The sequence below is a fragment of the Octodon degus genome, unplaced genomic scaffold (assembly GCF_000260255.1).
Source record: "Octodon degus isolate 3935 unplaced genomic scaffold, OctDeg1.0 scaffold00163, whole genome shotgun sequence".
NCBI lineage: Eukaryota > Metazoa > Chordata > Mammalia > Rodentia > Octodontidae > Octodon > Octodon degus.
In genome coordinates, this window is record NW_004524739.1 from 440,134 (window position 1) to 454,544 (window position 14,411).

At 50.3% G+C, this 14,411-nt stretch overlaps 1 protein-coding gene across 4 annotated transcripts in view; it reads left to right on the top strand.

Moving 5' to 3' along the window:
* Positions 1 to 9,060, top strand: part of Rps6ka1 (ribosomal protein S6 kinase A1) — a 42,985-nt gene extending 33,925 nt beyond the window's left edge. For 2 of the 4 annotated variants that reach the window (XM_012517303.2, XM_004642844.2), the window contains exons 17-21: positions 5,743 to 5,904; positions 6,098 to 6,174; positions 6,409 to 6,526; positions 7,345 to 7,482; positions 7,854 to 9,060. In XM_012517303.2, the coding sequence (XP_012372757.1) occupies positions 5,743 to 5,904; positions 6,098 to 6,174; positions 6,409 to 6,526; positions 7,345 to 7,482; positions 7,854 to 7,976 (618 nt within the window). In that variant the 3' untranslated portion in view covers positions 7,977 to 9,060. The remainder of the gene's footprint in view (positions 1 to 5,742; positions 5,905 to 6,097; positions 6,175 to 6,408; positions 6,527 to 7,344; positions 7,483 to 7,853) is intronic. The other 2 variants (XM_004642845.3, XM_023702995.1) reach the window with 2 other exon arrangements.
* The last annotated feature ends 5,351 nt before the right edge of the window (positions 9,061 to 14,411 follow it).

Consider the following 14,411-nt stretch of genomic DNA (forward strand, 5'->3'; position numbering starts at 1 on the left):
TAACCCAACCCACCTCTGGCAGGTACACTCAACGTGCTGTATAAAGTATAACATTCAATTTATTATTTCTTTCTCAAGAGAGTTTTCTTCAGTCCATTAAGCCCCAGCTCCCCTTCCATGGGCTTTGGTGCAGGTCGTGGGGCAGCACCAGCAGGTCTAAATTGGGGTGGAGGAGTTCGGTCCTTACCGGCTTCACGAGATCAATTTCTGACCACTTTGCTGTGAATGGCACAACTCACACAATAATGCAGCTTCCCATAGAGCTTGGGAAGCACATAACCGTCGAAGACTCCTTGCTTCAGAAATGTCCCTGATGGCGGCAGCCTCCACTGTGTTCCGAATGACAAACTTCTTAATAGCCTTATCCTTGGGTACGCACCGGGCACAGTTCGTGCAGCGAATAGGCTGCACATGATTGCGGCTCTTTTTGGCACGACCGTTGTTCCTTCTTTTTTTCGTCATCTTGGAAAGGAGGACCCGAAAGAGCTATTTATTTTTTAATTTATGTATTTTGTATAGGGTCTCACTATGCAACTTGGACTTGTAGTGATCCTCCTGTTTTCAGTTTCCCCAGTGCTGGGATTATAGGGATTATAGGCATGCATCACCCCACCTGGGCTCAGTCCCCTGCTCAGCACACCCGGGAGCAGGTCTGGAGTAGCATGTGGTGCCGGGGATCAAACCCCAGTCCCTGCACTTGCCTAAGCAGGCACTTAGTCCGCTGAGCTATCTCACAGGCCATCATCTAGTATTTTTGTTTTGTTTCATGAGACAGGGTTTCACTTTGTAGTTCAGGCTGATCTTGAACTTACTATATAGCCCAGGCTGGCCTCAAACTTGCTGTGATCTTCTTGCCTCAGCCTCCTCAGGGCTAGAATTATAGGCATGTCCCACCACACCTGGTTGCCATCTGGTATTTATCATTTGGTAACCATATGTGCTTTTCTTTTCCCTGTACTGAGGATTGAACCCAGGTCCTTATGCATAGTAGGCAAGCGCTCTACCACTGAGCTGTATCCATAGCCCTCTATGAACATATGTACATTTTAATGTTAGTCATACAACTAGCAATGGAATTGCTGGATATAGCATAAGCAGATATTCATCTGCAGTAGATATTGCTAAATAGTGTCCCAAAGTGGTTTTACCAATTTATACTCCTCTCAGAAGTGGATGAGAGTTCTGATCCTTGCCGATACTTGGCATTTTCTATCTTTTGAAAGTCTTAATTCAATGACTAGAAGAATTTGTTCTAATAGTGTTTGTAAATAGGATATCATGTCTGCATCTTGTACAACAAAAAACCACTAGGAAGACAGTATGCAATGAGGTTTTTTTGGTTTTTTGCGGAACCGGGGATTGAACTCAGGCCCTTGTGTTTACCAGGCAAGCACTTATTCCACTGAGCCATCTCCCTGGCCCCGCAATGTGTTAATTATTGAAACTCGGGCTGGCAACATGGCTCAGTGGTCTAAAGCACCTACTTGGAACAAGCTTGGCAAAGCACAGGGACCGCGGTTCAATCCCCCAGCACCACATGCCAGCCAGCCCCGCCCCCTGGTGGGCTGAGCTGGCCACACACACACACACACACTCAAAATAAATAAATAAATGTTTAAAAAAAAATAATTATTGAAACTGTCCTACTAATTTGATTTGAAACTGTCTCATTGCTATTTGTTTCTCAATAAAATTATTAAAAAATAATTATTGAAACTGTCCTACTAATTTGATTTGAAACTGTCTCATTGCTATTTGTCTCAATAAAATTATGGGAAAAAAAAAAGTCATAGCCATCTCTGCACATGCACATGGGAGGCTGAGGCAACAGGATCACCTCAGGTGTCAGGCCAGCCTGGGCTATGTAGTGAGCTCAAGCCCAGCCTAAACTACATAGCAAGACCCAGTCTCACACACACGCAAAAAGCCATTCTGGTATATGTGGGTGACACTTCACTGTGGCTTTAGTTTACACTTCCCTGGTGGCTGCTGAAGTTAAGCACCTCTTTTTCTTGCCTAGCAATACATGAGCACCAGTCCTGGGCATTTCTGGGGTTACTACAATGACAGTGCTGTTCCCCAGGCCCTGTACTGACTCTTTCTGCCCCCTCCCTAAAGCCATGGGGGCTGAACCCTGTTATCAGCCCCGTTTTAGAGCTATAGCATCTGTGTAGAGGAAATCCAGGATCCCCACAGCGGTCCTCCCAGCATCGCAACTCTGTCGGAGGTTACAGCCTTTTGATTCCACAGCTGTGTCTGGCCTGCATATGTATTTTGTTTCACATGTAAAATGTGGCTGTGGCTGCTTTTATGTCTTGGGTTTGGCTTGCCAAGGTTTGGTAATTGGGTTGCTTTTGAAACCTGGGCCTAGGTCTCAGAGGACACAGTGTGTGATGAGGCTGTAAAAGATGAGTGAAGCTCCTAGGCCAAGCTAGGAACTTTGGGCTGTGTCTTATAGGCACTAGGAAGCCAGCGAATTTTTTTTGTGTGTGTGTGGCTGGCTCAGCCTACCCTGGGGGCAGGCCTGCCGAGGCATGTGATGTCAGGTCCCTGAGCCGCGCGAGGTCCCTGCGCTTGTCTAAGCTTGCCTAAGTAGGTGCTTTAGACTGCTGAGCTATCTCACTGGCCCAACTATCTCATCAGCCCCTAGTGAAGATTTTTTGCCCATGCCTAGGAGCTAATGGAGTCCCTCGTAGGACAAAGAGCATGAGGATGAGACCTTGAGCTATCTGGAATATGCTGACAGGTTCGAAGATGTAGCAGTTGCCATCTAGTAAACTGGATATGGGACCTGGACTCAGAAAAGTTCTGGGCTACGGTTAGAGACCTGAGAGTTGTAATGAAGTGATCGAGGATTGACTGTGAGGACAACCATAATGGGGAAAGGGGAGACAGGAAAAGTGGAGCGGCCCATGCCCTCCATTACAGATGAGCAAATGGGATGCAGAGGAAGGCAATTATGGCCTTCAGGGTAGTGTCGCTACATGTTGCTACATGGTAACGATTAGCCGGCACCAAGGAATAGCTGCTGCTTTAGGCTGTCGATGTGGCTCCCACTCAGCCTGGTCTTGCTCCCACTTGCCCAGCCTGCCTTGGTTTTCTGTGCAGTGAGCTGTGAGGTTGTGGGGTGCGCCCTGCCTACCCCTGCACACCTGAGAAACGGGTGGCAGAATCACCCATGGGGCTTCTGTGAGCTGTGCCCACAGAGCTTGGTTTCCTCCTTGGTACAGTGCAGCCAGCAATCCCTGCCTGCCTGCTTCCCGAGGCGTGGCATACAGCCCCTGTGCGGCTGTGACCGGGAAATACTCTTAGGGGAAATGTGGCTCATAGAGGTTTCCTTGCCTCTCAAAAGCAGCCCAGTGACTGAGCACTCTGGGGAAGACAGTCTGTTCTGCAGGCCCTGCACTTGTTCTTGGGCAGTTGACTGTGTTAGGAGTGAGCCCAAGGGACTTCCCCAGCACTTGGATGCAGTTCACAATGTGTTACTGGAGCCAGTCTGTTGTGGTCGTTTCCTCCTCTTCTTCCACTCTTACCTCTGTGGAGACAGACTATATCAGGCTACATCTACCCTCTGGTCTACCCACTCCACAGGTACCTGCTGGAGGGCCCAGGCCTCAACTGGGACTATAAAATGACCATCTTGATAAAGACGTGAAGGCCGGGCATGGTGGCATACCCTGTAATCCCAGCACTAGGGAGACTAAGGCAGGAAGATCGTTGCAAGTTTGAGACCAGCCTAGGCTGCAAAGTGAGCTCAAGGCCAGCCTGAACTGCATAGCAAGACCCTATCTCAAAAAGACAAAAAAAGGATGCAAGACCCAGCAAATATAACCTGTAATCTGCACAGTCTTTTTGTTGCGGAGGTGTGGTTTATTCACTTAGCACTTGCTCTGTGCTGGGCACTGGAAGTGGATAGGTGCCCCCCAGACAGATACGGTCGTGGTTCTGACTAAAGGAGGCTGCAGTGGCCTGGGCCTAGGTCACTGAGAGGACACAGTGTGTGTTGAGGCTATAAAAGATGGGTGAAGCTCCTAGGCCAAGCTAGGAACTTTGGGCTGTGTCTTGTAGGTACTAGGGAGCCTCTGATTTTTTTTTTTTTTTTCCGGTGGCTAGCTAAGCCCACCCTGGGGGTGGGCCTGGCGAGGCATGTGGTACCAGGGATTGAACCATGGTCCCTGCACTTGTCTAAGCTTGCCTAAGCAGGCACTTTAGACTGCTGAGCTATCTCATCGGCCCTCATTGAAGTGTTTTGTTTTGTTTTGGGAATCGGGGATTGAACTCAGGCCCTTGCGCTTGCCAGGGAAGCGCTTATTCTACAGAGCCATCTCCCCGGCCCCAACATTGAAGATTTTTTTTGACTATGCCTAGGAGCTAATGGATTCCCTCATGGGAAGAAGAGCACAAGGATGAGAACTTGAGCTATCTGGAATATGCTGACAGGTTCGAAGATGTAGCAGTTGCCATCTAGTAAGCTGGATATGGGACCTGGCCTCAGAAAAGTTCTGGGCTACGGTTAGAGACCCGAGAGTTGTAATGAAGTGATCGAGGATTGACTGTGAGGACAACCATAATGGGGAGAGGGGAGACAGGAAAAGTGGAGCGGCCCATGCCCTCCATTACAGATGAGCAAATGGGATGCAGAGGAAAGCAGTTATGGCCTTGGGTGTCATTCATTCAACAGATATTCATTGAGCACCTGCTGTGAACCAGGACCGTGCCAAGTGCTGGGGTACAGCAGTGAGCATGACAGTTACACTCCAGAGGGCAGACTCAGAAAACAAGTTAAATATTCTGTCCAGTGGTGGTAAATAAGAAAGCTAAAGTGTACTGGAGTGGGGGGAGGGGTGATTGCTGTTGTCCATGGGAGAGCCAGGCAAGGCCCCATTGATAAGGTGGTATTTGAGCTCAGACCAGAAACAAGAGAATGAGCCAGGATGCATGAGGGAGGACTGTTTGAAAAAGAGAAACCTGCAGGCCGCGGATATAGCTCAGTGGCAGAAGCGCCTGCCTGGCAAGCGCAAGGTAATGAATTCAATTCCCAGTACTGCAAAAAAAAAAAAGGTTAAGCTTCAGGCGCAGAGGTCCTGAGGCAGGCACATGTGTGCCTGGCACACTGAGGGAGGAACAAAATCAGCAATGTGGCTGAAGCCAGTGAAGCAAGGCACCGAGCATGAGAGGGCCAGAGACTGCAAGAGATGTGGGTGAGGGGCCGGAGCCAGAGCAGCAGAGGCCTAGGGCCTCTGCAAGGTCTTTTCTTCTTTATAAGGGAGGCTGTGCAAGGCTTCAAGCCAGGAGACGTGATCTGACTTAGGTTTAACAAGAGCACTATGGTGTCTGTCTAAATAGGCTGGAGGAAAGAAGAGTGGCCGCATCCGGGTTGGAGGTCAGCACGCTGCCAGTAGAGGGCCTGAGAAATGGCTGGGCACTGCATATATTTTAATGGTAGAGCAAGAGTTTGCTGATGAGTTGGCTGTGGAATGTAAGGGGGGAAAGCTGGTGACGTCACTAGCTAAGATTCTGTAGTGTATAGATTTGAGGGGAGTTCCATGTTGAATAGGTTAAGTTAGAGCTGCTTAGACATCTGCTCAGATTTCAAAAAGTCGGGAGTCCAGCAGTAGGTCCCTGTTGGCCCCTTCCCCTCCTCTCTCTCTACCCATTTTCTCACACTTTCTTCCCTGGCCATCAGCCTGGGCTAGTGGCAGCTTCCCCACACCGCAGCTGACCCCTGTCCTCTGCCCTTAGGTTGTGCACAGGGACCTCAAACCCAGCAACATTCTCTTCGTGGATGAGTCTGGGAACCCCGAGTGCCTGCGCATCTGTGACTTTGGCTTCGCCAAACAGCTGCGGGCTGAAAATGGGCTTCTCATGACACCTTGCTACACAGCCAACTTTGTAGCCCCTGAGGTGAGTGTGGGCAACAGGAGGCCTTACGTCTGCTCCCAGAGACCCGACACTGCAGGGGCACTGCAGTGTCCACAGCCTTGACCTAGGTACCAAGGGCAGATCTAGCCCATGGCTGGCACCCTTGACCTTCCCTTTTAGGGAAAATGTGGCTGCTGACCTTTAGACTGACTACCCTTCCATGCCTTCCTGCCAGGTGCTAAAGCGCCAAGGCTACGATGAAGGCTGTGACATCTGGAGCCTGGGCATTTTGCTGTATACCATGCTGGCTGGGTGAGTGCCCCACCCCGGCCCGGCCCTCCTCCCTCCTTCAGCCCTGGAGTTCCAGCCAAGGTGGTGTTTGTCTGATGGAGAGACTCAGCTCTGTCTCGGGACTTGGCCCCGACAAGTAGTAGCTCACTTTGGAGCATGAGGTTGAAGGGGGCAACACAGCCTTCTGCTCCATCCCCAGCCCCCGGATGGAAGCAGGAGGCTGTACCTACCCAAGCTGTGTGGGCTTATCTCCAGATACACTCCATTTGCCAATGGGCCCAGTGACACACCGGAGGAGATCCTGACCCGGATTGGCAGTGGAAAGTTTACTCTCAGTGGAGGAAACTGGAACACGGTTTCCGAGACAGCCAAGGTGAGTCTGTGAGACCTGGAGAGGGGGAGGAAGTAACCCAGCCAGGACTTTAGGGAGGTCAGGAACAGGCTGAACGTCCCACAAATCCCTATGCCTATAATTCTCGAGTAAGAGATTCCTGGGCAGACCACCTGCTGTTTGTTTGGTAACTGGCCCTTCTGGGTTCTTGGCCCTCTGGGGGCAGAGACTGCATGTTCCCAGACGGTTCTTTGTGGAAAGAGCATGGTAGGAGACACAAGTTGTACGCAGTGGCAGATCCTCCCAGCCAGGAGTATGGGCAATGGAGGTGCCAAGCAACTGTCTATGCTGTGCAGGAGGCCTTCTCTCCAAGGAGGTCACAGTCGAGCTTTGAACATTGGCAAGTGTTTCTAAGAGTTCTGTGTCTGACACAGGTTGAGCCCTTTATGAGCCACAGTTGTTATCCCTGTTACACAGAGTGGAAACTGAGACCCAGAGAGTAGAAGGGACTTGTCCTGGGCACTTGGGTGATGAATGAAAAAATCAAGTTCAAACCTGAGACTGCATGACCCAACCCTGAAGCTTTTCCCACCTTCCCACATGGCTTTCTAAAAAAAGAAGGCAGAAAGGAAAGAGGTTCCTATAAGTGCCTTGAGTAGCCAAGACCCACAAAGCAGAAGGACCCACTGTGCTGGAGGAGAGTGCCTCGCTCTGGGGAGGGCTTGACATGTCATGATGGATCAAAGAGTTCAGGCAGGAGATGGCTAAGCCTGGTGGCCTTGTGGTTCCCCATCAATGCAGCAGAGCTGTCTGCTGCTTTGCTGCCCTTCTCATCACCCCTTTGCCCACTGTGCCCCCAGGACTTGGTATCCAAGATGCTGCATGTGGATCCTCACCAGCGTCTCACGGCCAAGCAGGTCCTGCAGCACCCATGGATTACCCAGAAAGATAAGCTTCCCCAGAGCCAGCTGTCCCACCAGGACCTGCAGCTGGTGAAGGTATGGCCACTCAAGCTTCTGAGCATCAGGAGTGGGATGGGCTCAGGCCCCGTGGCGTGGGTGGGGGCTTGGGATGGCAGAGCCAGGTGATTCCATGTCTGTGCTCCTGACCAGGAGGTAAGACAGAGAACAAAAGACATAGCTGAATTTTCAAGGAGCTGCAAACTGTCATGCAGCAGTGTCAGTGTTTTCACTGGGAGACGTAGCTCCTGACCGCTGAAACCCCCAGTCTTCTAGTCTGATGGGGGAGACAAGACCAGCAGGGCTGGAATAGCTGCGCTATCTGGGCTGTGGAACACTAGGGGGCGCTGCCTTGCCCTTTGTGCATGTGTGCCCTCCTCACTCATCCTTGTGATCTAACCCACCCCCAGGGAGCCATGGCAGCCACGTATTCCGCACTCAACAGCTCCAAGCCCACACCCCAGCTGAAGCCTATCGAGACCTCCATCCTGGCCCAGCGGCGGGTGAGGAAGCTGCCGTCCACCACCCTGTGAGGGGCTGGGGCATCTGGGCCGCAGGGCAGTGCTTGATGGAGGCAGCATCCCTCCTGGAGGGAGCAGGCCTAAGTTACAGGGCAGAGTGAACTGGAGCCCCCAGGGGCCCAGATTACCCTACAAGGGTGTGAGAAGTGCCTTCTCCTTCCCCACGATGGACTCTTCTTGGCTCAGGCTCTGCTGGTTGACACTGATTCACCAATCATTTTTAAAGGGAAAGAAAATGACATCAACCACCATGAATTTTTCCAAAATCCATTTGCCTTTCTGGGAGTTGAAATAGCCAGCCCTGGGAGGGCACTGAGCACACTGCGGCTGCCTGTGGCTAAGACTCCTTGGAGCAGCTCTGGGGTCCTATCCTAGGGCCCCACAGTGGGCCTTCTGGCACCATGTGCACATACCCGTGAGGCAGCCCAGCACTGCCTCTCAGAGCCACTGGCTGTTTGGCAGAGCTCACCGTATCCCCACCCAGAGACTCTTCTGTCTGTTCTGCCACGGGCACCAGAACCACTTCCACTAGAACAGCCTTGCTGGCTCGGAAGTTCCTGGCTCCAGCCACCAGCATTCACACGGCCCACCTGGGGGCCCTGCAGTCAGGTGGGCAGCACCCGGGAGAGGATGTGGCAGGCACTTTCCGGCAGGCTTCTGTGGGGTCTGCCACTGGACAGAATTCACTGGAAACCAGGGCGCTGGTTGTAAGGTCAGGGGCTTTTTCCATTTCTTCCTCAGCTGGTAACTCAGGGTTCATCTGTCCATGGCCTTTCTAATAAACTTACAATTGATTTGAAGCACACACTCCTCCTCTTTTCATCCTTGACTTTGCCCTCTCTGCTACTTGGGTGTCAAGGCCTTTAGCAGGAGCAAGGTACAGGCCAGGGCCAGTCAGCCTAGCTTCCTGGCATTCAGTTCACCGAGGCATCTGCAGGAACCGTTCCCTCCCTCTGGCCTTGCCACACTTTGCCTGCCAGGGGTTCCACTGTGGTGTTCATAACACAACACTGGAAACCGAGGGCCAAGCACTGTGACTGATCTCTCATAATTTTTGTTTTTGAGATGCTAGAGGTCAAACCTATGAACCTGACGTGGTAGGCAGGCACTCCTCCACTGAGCTACAGCCCCAACCCCTATCTCATTTAGTCTTACCCTGTGAGGTAGGTGTTACTGTGTTGTTATCTCCATTGTATAGGTGGAAAAACAGGCCCAGAGAGGGGAATGACATTTTCTCATGCAATAAATATTTTCTAAGCACCTGTTCTGGCCCCGTTCCATGTAACGAACAAGCTGGAGGGCAAGGTGAATCAGGGCGAGAGCAGGGCATGGTCTTACTGCCTGGCAGGGGAAAAGGACAATGAACAAGCTGAGGTCTGCTACTGATAAGAGCTGCAGGGCTGGGGAAATGGCTCAGTGGAATAAGTGCTTTCCTGGCAAGTGCAAGGGTCTGAGTTCAATCCCCGGTTCCGCAAAAAAAAAAAAAAAAAGAAAGAAAAAAAGATTCTACTTGCTGATAAGAGCTGCAGAGAGTTAAACTAGGGTAAGAGATTGGGTCAGGGAAGGCCGCTCTGGGAGGTGACCCAGAAGCTGAAATCTCAGTAGTGAGAAGAGACGGGCAGAGAGTGGGAGGCAGAGGGCAGAGTTAGGACATGGGCTCTGACGGGCTCTGAGGGGAAAGCGGGTTGGGCACACTCAGGGGAAGGAGGCTGATGTAGCTGCAACCTCAGGGCCAAGTTTGTACAAAATGAATATGTAAGCTGGGAGCAGCAGTACCCGCCTGTAATCCTAGGACTCCGACTGAACCTATATTTTACTAAGAGCTCTATGTAGTTTGTATGCATATTAAAGTTTGAGAAGTGTTAGTTCAGGGGTGAAAGTGAAGAAAGAAGGGAGGCATTATTTTTGTCTTTTTGAGACAAGGTCTTTCTATGCAGTTCAGGCTGGCTTTGAGCTCATTTTGTAGCCCAAACTGGTCCCAAACTCACAAGCATCCTCCTGCCTTAGCAGGATGCTGGGATTATAGGAGTGTGCCACTACACCCAGCTCAAGGCCATTATTAAGACAGCAGAGACAGGGCCATCTGTGAGGGAGACAGATGACAGCCAGAGAGCCAGCACCTGCCAGTCTGGAGATCTGAAACCTTGGGAACCAGGACCTTTGCTTGCTGCTTCTGAGCCTCACCACTTTACAGATGCAAAACCTGGGGCTTTGGGAGGGAACATAGCCAGCTACCGTGGAGGAAGAGCCTGACAGCAGCTCAGCTTCAGAGCTGGCCCAGAAGCGCAGCATGGAAGCCTAGCAACCTCCCAGCAGGAGCCAAGAGGGCCGTGTTGGGACCTCACACACTGAGGAGCCTTCTAAGCACCCAGTGCCACATGGCGCTGAACCCTTGAGCCATGTCATGTGTACTCTACTTCTCTGGGGCTTAGCTTCCCTATCTGTACGTAAAACCGACATTTCCTCTCCTCTGTCCCTCCTGAGCTTGTCCACCCTGAACCTGTCACCCCAGCCGGGATCCTGAGGGTTGACCTGATGTGCCCCCTCCCACATGCGGGCTGTGTCCATCCCATCAATTCTGTGTCCATATAGTGAGGGGCTCCCTCTCCTCTCCAGCCTCCCTGCCTGCCTCATGTCTTGGTTCTTTCCTACAGTCTATGGATTCCCTCCAGTATTTCTTCTCCCCAACATTCTCCATTTAGGATCACAGATCTGACCCAGGGTCTTCCCTGAAGTGACTCTTCATGGTACACAACACAGAGCTGTGCTGTCCCAGCCTGATCTCAGGATCCTGTGTGACCTGGCACCTCCTAAGCCCCCAGGATCACTCAGAATCTGTCCCCAAACCACTCACAAAGCCCTGATGTCACTATGCTCCTACCTCTGCTGGCTTCCTCTGCCCTTGCATCTGACTACCCTCTATTCCCTTAGCAAAATTCATGTGACACCTTCAGAACCCCAGCTCAGAGCCCTGGCTGTGCTTGGTGACAGGCTCCATCTTTGTACACCACCTTGTTTTAGAAACAGCTAAGGATGCCCCCCACCCAAGATCCTGACGTGTGGGCTGTGCTTCATTCACTCTGTGGCCCCACACTTGTCACATGATACCTTGTCACATGATACCTTGGTGCTCAACCAGTGTGGAAGAGCAGAAGAGAATGCAGGGGGAGCTGGAGAAGCAGAGAACCAGAGCCTGAAAAGACATTAGGGAGGAGGAGGAAGGGAAACTGGGGCTCTGACTCAGCATAGTAGCGCGTGCCTGTAATCCAAGCACTAAGGAGGCTGAGGCAGGAGGATCACCACAAATTTGAGGCCAGCCTGGACTACATAGTGAGTTCAAGGCCAGCCTGAGCCACACAGTGAAACCTTGTCTCAAAAGAAAGAACGAGGGGCTGGTGAGATGGCTCAGTGGTCTAAAGCACCTACTTAGAATAAGCTTAGCAAAGCACAGGGACCGCGGTTCAATCCCCCAGCACCACATGCCAGCCAGCCCCGCCCCCTGATGGGCTGAGCTGCCCACACACACACACCCCACTCTCTCTCTCTCTCTCTCTCTCTCTCTCTCTCTCTCTCTCTCTCTCAAATAAATAAAAAATAAAAAAAAACGAGAGAAAGGAAAGAAGCTGGGGCTCTGAGTCACAGAGCAGTTAGTGTCTTGCCCCAAGCACTAGTGGCACCACATGCTCCAACTTCCCACTTGCTAACTGAGGTTTATTCTTGTCCACTTCACACACAGATCAAATGAGTGAGTGAACAGGAATGTGTCAAAGAAGGTAAAAGCTTGCATCAGCCGGGCATGTTGACAACCTGTAGTCCCAGCTCGGGGTAGGGGGTGGGGGACTGAGGCAGGAAGATCGTGAGTTCAGGGCCCGCCTGAGCAATTTAGTAACACTTCAAATTGGGTGTGGGGAGGGGGGCACCTCTGGATTCAATCCCTAGTACTGGGAGAAAAAAAATAAATCAAGTTTGTACAGTTAAGCTCATTCTAGTTTTCACAAGGTCAGGACACTGGATTCCAGAAACACAGCTCCCAGCATCTCTGACAGGAACTTCCCTTTCTAAGCCCTGACTTCCTGGGCAAAACCGGCTAACAGCAATGACCCCGCCTGGGGAAGCACACTGCCAACCCACGTCTTAGTCTGTTTCTGTTGCAATAAGGAAATTCCTCAGACCAGGGAGTTTCTACAGAACAAGTTCATGTAGCTGATGGTTCTGGAGGCTAAGAAATCTGAGAGCCTGGCCCTGGCATCTATTGAGCGCCTTTTTGTTCCTTCCCAACATAGCAGAGGACCCGGTGACAGCCAGAGTGTTGGCTCCAGCTCTTCCTCCTCTGACAGAGCCACTAATGCCATTCTGGCAGTCTTAGGCCCTCATGGAATCCTAAGTAGTTCTTGAAGTTCTTGACTCTAACACCATTAACATGTCCCACCTCATGCCCACCTAAGCAAATGCCCATGGTTTTTACCCTAGACCCACCTCACCACATGGTTCTGCTCTATAAAAATCCCTAAAAATGGCAGCTTCCCAGGCAACCTGCTTGGGTCCCTCTTCTGTCCCTCTCTCAGACAGAAGCTTTTTTCCCCAATAAATATTCTGCTCTTAAATAAATAAAATAAATGCCATTAACATAGAAATGGGAATTAAGTTTCCAGCACAAACTTTTGAAGGTCACATTCAAACTATTGTACCAGATGTCCCCAGGTTCCAGAGTCACTCTTTCCCTGAGTGTCTCAAAGGCCATCCATGAGAATGTTACCTCCCATGGAATACTGGCTGCTGCCTCTTACTTAGGTGTTCACTACTTGAGGTGTCCAGCACCAAATGCTTGTAATGTCTAATTTCTTTCTTCCTTTTTTTTTTTTTTTCATGAATTTAGGACAGTATACAGGGTCTCACCACGTAGATTAGACTTGTAGTGGTCCTCCTGCTTTCAGCCTCCCAAATGCTGGGATTACAGGTGTGCGCCACCACACCCAGTCTCAATCGACGTCTCAGTGTGCTCTGGGGGCAGGGCCAGCATGGCATGCAGGGGATTGAGCCCCGGCCACTGAACTCTGCCAAAGCAGGCGCTTTAGTCCACTGAGCTATCTGGCCAGCCCTTAATGTCTAATTTCATCAATTCTTCCTGTGAGCAAAACACAGTCAATCCCATTTTACATGTAAGAAAATTGAAGTTCAATAGCTGGATGTGGTGAGGCTTACCTGTAATCTCAGTACTTGGGAAGCTGAGGCACGAGGATCGCTGCAAGTTGGAGGCCAGCCTGAGCTGCAAAGTGAGTTCACGGCCAGCCTCCAAAAGACAAAAAAAAAAAAAAAAAAAATCAGAGGTGACTTGCCAAAGGCCACAGGTAAGTTGCAGAATAGAACGCACACAAAGATCTGTGTGATTCCGAAAGTCACTCTGGGAGGGATTCAGCCTCAACTCTGCTGCTAAGAATGCCCAAGACCTACTTATTGCACATTCCTCGGATCACACAGTGCCCGCACTATTGGGGTTTGATCTTAATTAGAAGACAGAGTTGTTAGAAAATTTTATTTCTAGGTCAGGGATATAGTTCAGCAGCATAAATGCCTGCCTGGCCAGGACAAGGTCCTGAGTTTGATCCTCTGTACTGCAGGAAAAAAAAAAAAAAAAATTCCATTTTCCAGCTAGCAAATAGTAGAAAACAAGCTGGGAAACATGGGAGATTTCCTACAAGCAGTTCAACAGGTAGTAAGCTCGCCCAGCACCTGGTCTGCACAAGTAGGGAACTAATAAAACCTGCCAATGTCTTGTTTTATTTTTTTTTTAATTTTTATTTATTTGAGTGTGTGTGTGTGTGTGTGTGTGTGTGTGTGGCCAGCTCAGCCCACCAGGGGGCGGGACTGGCTGGCATGTGGTGCTGGGGGATTGAACCGTGGTCCCTGTGCTTTGCTAAGCTTGTTCTAAGTAGGTGCTTTAGACCACTGAGCCATCTCTCCAGCCCTCTTGTTTTATTTTGTTTTGCTTATTTATTTATTTTTGAGACAAGGTCTTGCTATGTAGTTCAGACTGGCCTGGACTCACCACTATGTAGCCCAAGCTGGCCTTGAACTCTTGGCAATCTTCCTGCCTCAGCCTCCGGAGTGCTGGGATTACACTATGCCTGACATTACAGGTGACTTCTGTTCCTACAGGGTAATATGTATCTGTGGTGACATGGTCCTTTTGGGTCACAGATTCAGATTTTCAATTCTTGGCAAAAGCATCATAATCCTTGAGCATTTCTTAAATTTTACCCACTTATAGATCTTTTTTCTCATGATTATTTCAGAGATAGACACTCAGGAAAAAGCTGATTTCCTACTCATGGTTTTTTTTTTTTTTTTTTTATTTTATTTTAGGGAAGGGTCTACAGGGTGTTCAGGGTCTCACTACTAAATTAGACTCAGTGATCCACCTGTTTATAGCCTCCCAAGAGCTGAGAT